Source organism: Vipera berus, assembly GCF_964194415.1.
Source record: "Vipera berus genome assembly, chromosome: 8".
Taxonomy (NCBI): domain Eukaryota; kingdom Metazoa; phylum Chordata; class Lepidosauria; order Squamata; family Viperidae; genus Vipera; species Vipera berus.
The window spans coordinates 13,638,315-13,649,494 of record NC_138211.1 but is presented as its reverse complement, the minus strand read 5'-3'; the positions used below and the strand labels follow the sequence as shown (position 1 = coordinate 13,649,494).

The 11,180-nt window shown below is 41.2% G+C and overlaps 1 protein-coding gene across 2 annotated transcripts in view; it reads left to right on the top strand.

Annotated features, from left to right (window-relative positions):
- Positions 1-1,377: 1,377 nt before the first annotated feature.
- Positions 1,378-11,180, top strand: part of LOC308671470 (G protein-coupled receptor kinase 5-like) — a 68,284-nt gene continuing 58,481 nt past the window's right edge. For both annotated transcript variants that reach the window (XM_081333676.1, XM_081333675.1), the window contains exon 1: positions 1,378-2,241. In XM_081333676.1, the coding sequence (XP_081189802.1) occupies positions 2,190-2,241 (52 nt within the window). In that variant the 5' untranslated portion in view covers positions 1,378-2,189. The remainder of the gene's footprint in view (positions 2,242-11,180) is intronic.

The window sequence follows — 11,180 nt, the reverse complement described above, 5'->3', positions numbered from 1 at the left end:
ATATATATATATATATATATATATATATATATATATACATACACACACACACACACACACACACACACGTGGATCTTTGGTCATTCGGTTTTTTTTTCCCCACGTAGAATTGAAGGTGTAGGAGCAACGTTTCGACGGAATCCCATCCGTCATCCTCAGGCTGGTGGTTTCAGCTTCCTTCTTCTGGGAGAAGAATATACACATATATATACACACACATAGTAAAGTGAAAGGTTCCCCCGCACATGCGTGCTAGTCGTTTCCGACTCTAGGGGCCGGTGCTCATCTCCGTTTCAAAGCCGAAGAGCCAGTGCTTGTCTGAGGACGTCTCCATGGTCATGTGGCCGGCATGACTAGACGCCAAAGGTGCACGGAATGCTGTTACCTTCCCACCATAGTGGTCCCTATTTTTCTACTTGCATTTTTACGTGCTTTCGAACTGCTAGGTGGGCACACATATATATATATACACACGTACACACACACACACACACACACACACACACACATATATATATATATATATATATATATATATATATATATATATATACACACATATACACATATACATACATATACATACATACATACATACATATATACATATATATATATATAGATATACCATAGAGATAGAGATAGAGATATATATATCGAAGAGATTCCCTGTAGCCACAGACCTCAGGCCGCTGGGTTTTTTTTTTATCCTATAGGGTAGCTATAGATTTGATTTGTCCCTGTGTGCCCAACCCAAAAAAATCAAGATAAGCTAAAATAACGCCACGATAAACCGTATTGGGACAATTCTGCACGCGACGGGGGGGGCAGAAATGTACCTCCCGTTTCCCCCCAAAGCCCGGTTTCCGCCTTGCGGCTCGTGCGCTTCTTTTCAAGCGCAAACTACGTTTCCCAGCATGCACTCGAGAATCTTTTTTTTTTTAAGTAAAGGCGATTACATAACTCTTTCGAACGTTGACACATCGGAGCCCTCCCTCCCTCCCCCCCTCCCCCGCCCTTCCCCGTGAGGTCGGCGACGTCACCAACTCGGCGCCCCGCCCTCTCGGAACGTTTTGTAGCCAGTTTGATCGCTACGGGGCTCTTTCCTAGTATCCGCGCTATTTCCTGCTGGGACAAGAGAGATTCCAGCGGGCTTGCTTTCCTTCGCTTTCGCGGCTCCCCCCACCCCACCCCCCCACCCCACCCACCCACTTTCTTCCCTCCGCTCCGCGTCGGCGGGAAAGAATTTCCTTTTTTTTAAAAAAAAAAACACAAAAACTCGGATTTCCCCTTTTTTTGGGGGGGGGGAAGGAGGAGGAGAAAAAACCAAACCCACCGGTCGGTCTTTCTTGGGGGGTGGGTGGGGGGAGCGAAAAGAAGGATCGCGCACCCCCTCCCCCCCAATTCCTCCTGCAACATCTCCCGGCGGCTGAGCTTTAGATTATTATTATTATTATCGTTATCCTCATCGTTATTATTATTTATTCATTTATTTATTTATTTGTTTCCCTCCCCGGGCATGTTTTGCTGGGCAGGAGGATAAGGGGGGGCTTTCTCTCTCTCTCTCTCTCTCTCTCTCTCAGCGCTGCTGCTTGACCCCCCCCTCCGCCCGCCCCCCCCCCAGGCGAAGAGCTTCACCGGCGCCGGAAAGCCGTGGGTAGGCTGGCGGAGGGGGGTGGGGGGGCGGGTGGGGGGGCAACGAAGGAGCGCGGATAAGCGGATTTCTCTCGGTCTGGATTGCATTGCGCTGGTTCTTCCCGAGGTGGTGGCGGCGGCGGCGGCCGGGTGTGTGTGTGTGTGTGTGTGTGTGTGTAAAGAGGATCCTGCTTTCCCCCCCCCCCCCCACGCCCTGCCGGATCTGACTTCGATCCTCCTCTTGGCGAGAGAGACCCACAGAGAGAGAGAGAGAGAGCCCGCGCTGGAGGGATGCGATACCTTGAGGACTAGGATGCTGGCGGCCCCTCTTTTTTAAAAAAAAAAAAGGAAAAAAAAAGCTGGAGAGAAGGCTAGCCTTTCGAAGACGGCGGCGAGGAGACGGTCGCTTTCACCGCTCGAGCAGCTTGATTTTCTTCTCCGCTTCGCCTCCCTTCTCTCCTCGCTCCTCTTCCTTTTTTTATTTTCTTCTTCTTTTTTTTTTTCTCCCCCTTCGGGATTGTGTCGCATCGCAGCATCTTCCAAGCTGGAGCACCATGGAGCTGGAGAACATTGTAGCCAACACGGTTTTACTGAAAGCCAGAGAAGGTAAGAAGAGAGAGTCGGGCAGCCGAAGCGAAGCAGCGGCATGTGGGTTGGGGGGGTGGGGGTGGGAAGGGAGAGAGAGAGAGAGAGAGAGAGAGAGAAGGTGGGAGGGATGGTTTCCGAAGAGCATCGTTGCAATTTGAGTAGGGGGAAAAGTTGAGCTTTTGGCCAGCGCGGTCTCTGGATGGAGCTGCATCCTGCAAATGCGTTAAGGGAAAGTAATAATTTATGGAATCCTTGCAAGTTGTGTTTTTTTTTAAAGAAAGCATTGTGTGTGGCTGTGCTGGAATTTACAGGACACTTCAGTCATCACCTCCTGAGTTTTTATTTTCACAACACTCTTGCAGTAGGTAGAGGTAGAGACGGGTCCAGTGTCACCCAGTAAGACTGATGACTTGCATAAACATTTCAAAATTTCAACCGTGATTCTCGCCGTATATATACCGTATATCTTTGTCTGAAATGGTATAGGTTTCCTGCCTGAACAAGGGGTTGGACTAGAAGACCTCCAAGGTCCCTTCCAACTCTGCTATTTTATTCTATCACGAAAGTGCAGCCAAAGGAATAGATCCAGAGATGTGGGCTGGTGGTGGGGTACTTTATTGTAACAGGTCTAGACCTGGGGGCAGAAATGAATCATTTCACTCTTAATCACAATTACGGATATCTTATAAAATTATGTTGAGGGTTAAATCGAAGGGGATACATGCAGTGCATATTTTTTTTGAAAAGTATGGTGGATTAAAAATCTTAAAGTTAGTTGCTGTGTTCTGTAGGTGAGATTTTAACTGACTAACAGGTTCTTAAACATATTCGTTTGAAAGTACATCCTTTTTAGATTGGCAAGCTTACTTGACAGAGATGCCCTGGCAAAATGCTACCAGGAATTGCTTTGTGGCGAGGTGGGCAACAAATAAAATAAAGCGTATAAGAGCGTGACCTTAATGATAGCAATCATGATGCTATATAGCCTATTTATAAGCCATAAAATCAAAGGGCAAGACTTCTATGCCTATTGTCCTTCCTTTGTTATTATTTTTTTTAACCTGTTTTAAATTAAGAATAGTGGATAGAATGTTGGATTTGCCTCTGGGTTTAAATCCCAGTTCATCCGTTTATGCACATAATGCTTAGCCTTTATTCTACCAATGGGAAGGTGATTTGCCTTCTCGGAATGCTGCAAAGATCAGCAAATTAAAGGCTACAAAATTGTTTGTTTCAATCGAAGAGAATATATGTGGCTCAAAGTTGAACCGGGGAGTCCTTGGTATTCTCCGATTTTAGTTATTTTCTTATTGACATTTCATTACCCAACTTGCTAACATCAGCAGTGCGCTGGCGTTACCTAGTCAAGTAATGAAGCAGGCAAACCACCAAACTCAGAGAGCATTCCATAAAATAGCGTTCTAAAATTTATTTATTTTTACTATAAGTATCAATTGTATCTGTTATCTTGGTTAAGTAGATGGGAATAAAGAAGCCTACAGTATCTTGTTCAGAGCTGAACTCAGATCCTATGTGTGGCCAAGACTGGGATGTCACATGTGTTCCATTTCCAGGGTGTGTTGCGATATCTCTGCTTTACGCAGATCAGTAGAGTCATGTTCAACTCTTACTTACTCTGCAAATGCCAAATAAACAGTGGCATGCTTCAGTTCAGTATAGACAAAAATACTCTGTGTGTATCTCCAGCGCTGGCTGTTAGGGGTGGGAATCTCAGATGCCATTAGGTGTCAAGACTGATGTGAATGAGTAGATCACAGGATGGCCTTGAGAAGGGAAAGCCTAGGCCTGTATCTTCAAGGCTCCTGCAGTTCTTGTTCAGCAAGGTTAGGACGCTTGAGGGCAAAGGGTGGAGACTTTTATCGATGGGGGCAGAAAAAGCAAAGAGACCACAGAAAAATACCTGATATAGGGCAGGGGTGCCCAACCTTAACAACTTTAAGACCTGTGGACTTCAACTCCCAGAATTCCTCAGCCAGCCAGGCTGGCTGGGGAATTCTGGGAGTTAAAGTCTACAGGTCTTGAAAGTTGCCAAGGTTAATCAACCACCCTAATATTACAAGCTGTAATTCAGAGGTGCCCTGGCAAGGTACTGCATAGGCAGATACACAGGTTGTCCTCGACTTATGACAATTGAGCCCAACATTTCGGTTGCTCAGTGAGACGGCTAAGTGAGTTTTGCCCCATTTTACGATCTTTCCTGTCGTAGTTGTTAAGCTGAATCCCTGCAGTTAGTCGCCCGGTTGTTAAGTGAATCTGGCTTCTTCGTTGATTTGTCAGAAGGTTGCAAAAGGTGATCCCATTGATCCGGGGACACTGCAGCCTATCATAGCTCTCGACCAGTTGCCAAGCATCCGAATTTTGGTCGCGTGACCACAGGGATGCTAGCGACGGTCGTAAGCGTGAAAAACGGTCATAAATTACTTCTATCAGTGCCACCGTAGCTTTGAACAGTCAGTCAATGAAGGGTTGTAAGTCGAGAACCAGGTCCTTTGCTATAATTTTCTGTAAAGTTACCCTACTGCAGAGGTCCCCAACTTTTTGGGCACCAGGGACCAGTTCTGTGGAGAGAGGTTTTTCCGCAGACCAAAAGGTGTGTCGTTTTGTGTACTGCCTGCATCTCGCGAATGGGGCTTTGCTTGTTTGTGCGGACCCGTTGCTGGCATGCTGCAGCCCAGTACTGGTCCACGGACCCAGGATTGGGGACCCCTGTCCTACTGGATGAGTGGATGGGGCAGTAAGGCCTTCTCAAGAGAAATTAGGAACTCCTTCGCTCAATTCCTGGTTCTACAAGAGGATAAGAAAAGAGGTTTGAATGAACAGCACAGGAAGACACAATTCAGTGACGAAACACTGTTGTCCTCACATACCCTTGTCTTTTGTTAAAAGAAAAAAAATGCACATACACAGTTGCTGAATTCCTAAGCCCTTTGTAATTGTATAAATGTTGTAAGTCAGCCTGGGAATGATGAGTTTTGTTGAGTGGTTGACATTATGGAGGCATATTTGATCTTGGGCTTCGGTTGTTTCCCTCTGTTCTTCCTCAACCATAGAAGATTTTTCAGATGGAAATTGCCCCCACTTACAATTTAAATGTGAAGTTTTCATCATATATAAATGATACGTGGTCTTTTTTATACCTGGTGCTTCATTTTGTGGCACTGACATGCATTCCAGAATCTTGATCCACGTTCCTTAATCAGACAAGTGGGTTCTAAAACATTTGCACTACATGTCTGCAGGATGCGTGCTGCTTCCATCATGTCTGTTAAGGTCATTTAAAACAATGAGGCTGTTTGTCTGAATATACATTAGCTTAGAGCACGCTGTGTACATTTTAAAATGTCTCAGAATAAAATGGATGACAAGAACAATGATTACAAAATATGCAATTCCATAACTTAAAGTACTAACCAGTTACTATCATCCTCAATGTTCCCTAGGAATTTTTGGACAGGCTAGAAAGGAAGAATCTCTATTATGCCCATTAGATATACAGGAGGAGAAACTCAGATTTTTTTTAAAAAATCACGATTTGTTGGACAAGCCAAATTAGCAATGTTTTGAGACTGTTGTGGGTTTTGTTTTCCATCCATTTTTAGGCACTGCTATGCACGTCTGTAAATTGTCAGCAGCTTGGGCAGGATATAGAAGCAAATCGTAAACCATCATTTCTAATACAGCTGTATGAACAAGCCAGGCTAACCAGCCATGATTTTCAATTCATAGATTTAAATTGTGACTTGTGGCCTAAAAGTTCCAGTGAACCCTAATTAGACAAAATAAACCCTAGCTTGGTGTTATGTGTGCGAAGCAAACAATGATTAGCTTTGTCTGGATAAAATAGTCCCCTCAAAGAGACAGGGGAAATCGGAATAAGTTGGGAACCTAAACTTCATTTTTGATGACCATGTTGACTAGAATTCTACAACATGAAGCCCAGATATCTGGAAGATGTCTATGTTGGTCTAGACCAGGGGTGGAGAACGATGGCCCTTATATGACTTGTGGACTTCAACTCGCAGAATTCTGAGAGTTGAAGTCCAAAAGTCATAAAAGGGCCATCGTTCCCTACCCCTGGTCTAGACCAACATTCTCCAGTATGATGTCTTCTAGATATTCTAGGATTTCCACCCGCCTCAGACAGTATGACCATAAAACTTATAACCAGACCATTGGGGACGGGGGAAAAGAAATGATTTTTGATGTATGTAATGTACTTCCATGCTGTAAGCCAATCTTCATGAAGAGCTATGTTGCCTCAGGAATGGTGGTTCCATCTGGTTTGGTCTTCTAAGTTTAGATGTATGTAACTTAAGAAAGCTGTTCTAGTGTATTGGACAATGTTGGACTTTATCCAAGAAAAACCAAATTCAGATTAGCACTGAGTGATAACTATATCTGGGTGACATAGTATCTCTCAAGTTAATCTTGCTTCATAGGCATCTTGCAAGGATAATTGAGGAGGGCCGATATACCAAATCTTGTATAAATTCTTAATTTCCTAAGTGGAGACTAATCTCCTAAGTGATGGAGGGAAATATAGAAAGAAATGTTTACGGTTGCCTTAATGAGTAGATGGAGTCAAAATACTTTTTTTAAAAAAAACAAACCCTTATAAAAGGTCTGGCCTTAAGATGGAATTTCTTTACACAGTGAAAATTGCCTAAGCAAATGGAAACTAACTTTTAAAAAAAATCCAGAAGGTAGATGCATTCCTAATGGGAACCATGCATTGCTGGAACTGAACACGGAATTCTTTGAAAGCTTTATCTAGATGGGCTTAAAAACTCTTGGGAAATTTAATGAATTATTTTATGTTGAAGTTGCTATTACAATTCTAAGCACAAAAGTAAATTTTTCTAACCATCTTTTCAACTTTCACCAAGTTTTCCTCTCTAGCAAAAGAGGCTTCATTTTTTCTACCTCAGTCTGAAGTTGATTTAGATAGAACTTCCTAAAATGTGTCTTTTATATGATTCTTTCAGCTTACATTCCTCTTTGCATTTTTCTCTGTTGCTTCTCTTTTGTCTCTTAAACAGGCCAAAGCTCTTTTGGGCAACTGAAACTCAAAACAGTCCTGCAGTCTGGGGCATTTTAGAGCTTGTTGGCTGTATCCTAAAAGGGGTTGCATTTTGTTTGCTTGATTCAAAACAGTGCCATAGTTCATTTATTCAGTTATAAGAAAAATAGAAACAAAAGTTAGAAAAGAGAGAGAGAGAAGGAGAAAAATGTAAAGAAAGAGGTGGGGGGGGGGAGTAAGGATTTCTGATTTTTTTTCCACTGCAGTAAAATACAAAAATAACAATCCCAACCTCAACCTTTTGCTTTGTTTCATAGCATGTAAGTCACTTCTTACAATAACAGAATCATTTGAATCAAAGTTTCTTTTTTTTTAGTTTTTCAGTTTCAAGCAAAAAGTCCAGAAGTTTCCAAGTAGAAACAAATCTAGATAAATTCTTTTCTTTAACTAATCTCTGCTAATTCCATCACCTTTACCATCCAAGCTTCCATTGTGGGAATAAATGTGTCTTTCCATCTTTGTGTATTTAAGATTCTCACCACTGTCAACATATATAGTAACAAAGTCCCAGATTTTCTTTTAGGTAATTTGTCAGTGTGATCCTTTTTTCTAAGGCAGTTTTTCATATTTCCCATCTGCTTGTTGCACCTAGTGTTGCCTGAATTGTCGTCTTGCAATGCTCCATTAATCAGTTAATTGGTCAGTTAATTGATTAAAGGCCTTTATGCAGAAGTAAAAAAACCCAGTAATAATGTGAAAATAATTTTCCTGTTTGGAACAATAGCTGACTTTAAACAGTGTTTCTTTTAATCAAATGTAAAATGTGTAGGTAGGATGCCATTTTAAAACTCCAATCTCTGTCTTTCCTTATTTTGGAGAAACTGTACAGGACACTAAATATCCAGATTAAAACAAAAAGGGGATAAATTTGCAATGTAACACAAAGGTAAAGATGTCATCAGTTCTTGGTTAAGTCTTGGTAACTGCATCCATTGGAGTTGTGGAAGTGGTTTGCCATATCCTTTTCCAAGAATTTTTTTTCCAATCCCTTCACCTAGCTAAAAATACTAGAATTCTCACTTCATCTGGGTATTATTCAATATTGACTGGACTAATCGTGCTTAATATATCAAGATCAGCCAAAATGGACTAGTTGTTGCTAATACAACAGAACTGTCTAACAACCAAATTATAGATCAGTAAACTAAAGTTTGTTCACTTCAGAAGTGAAGGATTTATAAATCCACTTAGAGAGCCATAGCTACACTATGGTAGAGAAATTGTGTTTTTCAGTAAAACCAGGAAGTCCATCACCTAGACTTGGGAACAAATTACAGGTAGTCCTTGATTTACAACCATTCGTTTAGCGACCATTCAGAATTAATTACAGTGGTACTGAAAAAGGTGACTGACATTTAAGTGGTAAGTGGTCTTCACACTTACAAACCTTGCAGCATGCCCACAGAAATGTGATCACAATTTAGATGTCTGGCTACTAACGTGTGAATAGGATAGGATAGGATAGGATAGGATAGGATAGGATAGGATAGGATAGGATAGAATAGAATAGAATAGAATAGAATAGAATAGAATAGAATAGAATAGAATAGAATAGAATAGAATAGAATAGAATAGAATAGAATTCTTTATTGGCCAAGTATGATTGGACACACAAGGAATTTGTCTCCGGTGCATAAGCTCTCAGTGTACATAAAAGCAACAAGCGATAAATCATGATCATAATCATAAGATACATTCATCAGAAATCATAAGATACAATACTTAGTAATAGTCGTAGGATACTAAATAAGCATTCGACATAAAACATACTAGGATACTAAATAAAACAATTATTATAAATTGTAAGGTACAAGCAACAAATTTATAGTCATAAGAGGATAAGGAAATAGGTAACAGGAAAGATGAGAATAATAATAATAATAATGCAGCCCTACTAGGTAGTTTGACAGTGTTGCGGGAATTAGTTGTTTAGCAGAGTGATGGCATGGGGGGAAAAACTTTCCTTGGGTCTAGTGGTTTTGGCGTGCAATACTCTAGAATAGGGGTGTCAAACTGCCGGCCCACAGGCCGGATGTGTCAAGCGGAAGCCACGCCCACCCCAGCTCTGGAAAGGGGAAAAAATTGCGATACGTCATGAGATGTCATGTGACGCAGTGAGTTTGACACCCATGCTCTATAGCATCATCTTGAGGGAAGAGGTTGAAACAGTTTATGTCCAGGATGTGAGGGTCATGATGGTTACAGCATCCCAGAGTCGTATGGTTGCCATTTGCAACCTTCCCAGCTAGCTTCCGGCAAGCAAAGTCAATGGGGATTTGCTTAATGATCACATGATTCATACCTGCAGCAATTCATTTAACAACAATGGTCAAAAGGTTGTAAAATCAAATATGAGTCACTTAACAACCAGCTTGCTTAGCAACAGAAATTCCAATTGTGGTCGTAAATAAAAGATTACTTCAAGTAGGCAGATTTAAAATGACTTACCGTATCTGCTTAGTTATTCCACCCTTGTATGCTCAAGAGTCTTATTTTTCTCTCAAGCTTTCTTAAAGCAAACAAAAATGCGGGGCTAGGAGGGGGTTTTTTTGGAAATTGTTCTCCAGCCACTGAAGGTCAGAAATTCTGACCCATCTGCCTTAGAATATTCTGGCTCCTTCTCAGAAGATCCCAATTTAGCAATCTGTCCATCTGTAATCAGGTCATCTTCAGCCTTTTCCGACCCCCAAACCCTCTTTAATTTCAAATTGCAAAATGATATCGGAGAGATTCCCTATCTATGCTTATTCTTCCTTCTTTCCAGATTGACCAAATACAAAAGGGAGAGAGAGGGCAACTTTATTCTTAATGAGTAGGGAAGAATTAGACTTGTCTGCAAAGTATATTTTTAATAGGCCAAAAGGGGATGACCTGGTTTCTCAGAATAACTTCTTTAGTAAAATTAATATAAATACATTTGTTGCCAGACTAGGTTTTTAAAAAGTCCCACAGGAAAAGTTCATCATGTGTCCTCCATGGAATTTGACTGATGTCAGGAAAACTGAACAGAGATAATAGCACATAAGCTTCCTTAATTCACAGACTCCGTGCTCTTGGGTGAAATTATAGAATCCTTCCCTTTCTTTCTTTCTTTCTTTCTTTCTTTCTTTCTTTCTTTCTTTCTTTCTTTCTTTCTTTCTTTTCTTTCTTTCTTTTCTTTCTTTTCTTTCTTTTCTTTCTTTCCTTCCTTCCTTCCCTCTCTCTCTTTCTTTCCTCTGTCTGCCATTCCTGATTTTTCTTCCCTTAATTTCAGGTTTGTGGAATCAGTGAAAATAAAATGAATGATCAGCGTGAGTGAATCCTAAAGTTTGAATGGGTCTTTCTACTCCTCAGTGGGCATCTAGCCTAGGCATAAATCTAGCTTCAGTTCAGAGAAATAGTTTTTGCAGAGAGTTGAGGCAACATTCAAAGGTTTTTCTGAAATAGTTGGTTGAAACGAGTCTTCTACAAAACATAGTTTATATAGTTGGGTCATTTCAACCGAATGGAATTATGGTGACTCACAGAATAGGTTCAAACATAAAGATCTATATATCAGCCTTCCCCATTCTGGATGCAGATATGCAGGTGTGAAGCTCTAGATTTTTTTAGCCAGTCAAGACATTGCTAAGAATTCTGGGAATTGAAGTCAATAGAAGTAGACACACCAAGATTTCAGAAGTGGGTATGTACAGTATGTCAGGGGTCTCAATTGTACGTGTGGACAACTCTGAGTGTAGGTCTAAACAAAGACTCTTCAGAGCCTTTGGGGTTTTATTTATTTATTTAATTTCTATGGCAGCCCATCTCAACCAAATGACTCTGTGCAGCTTACAGTTCTAAAGCGATAAAACAGTTAAAACCAATTTCCTTTCTT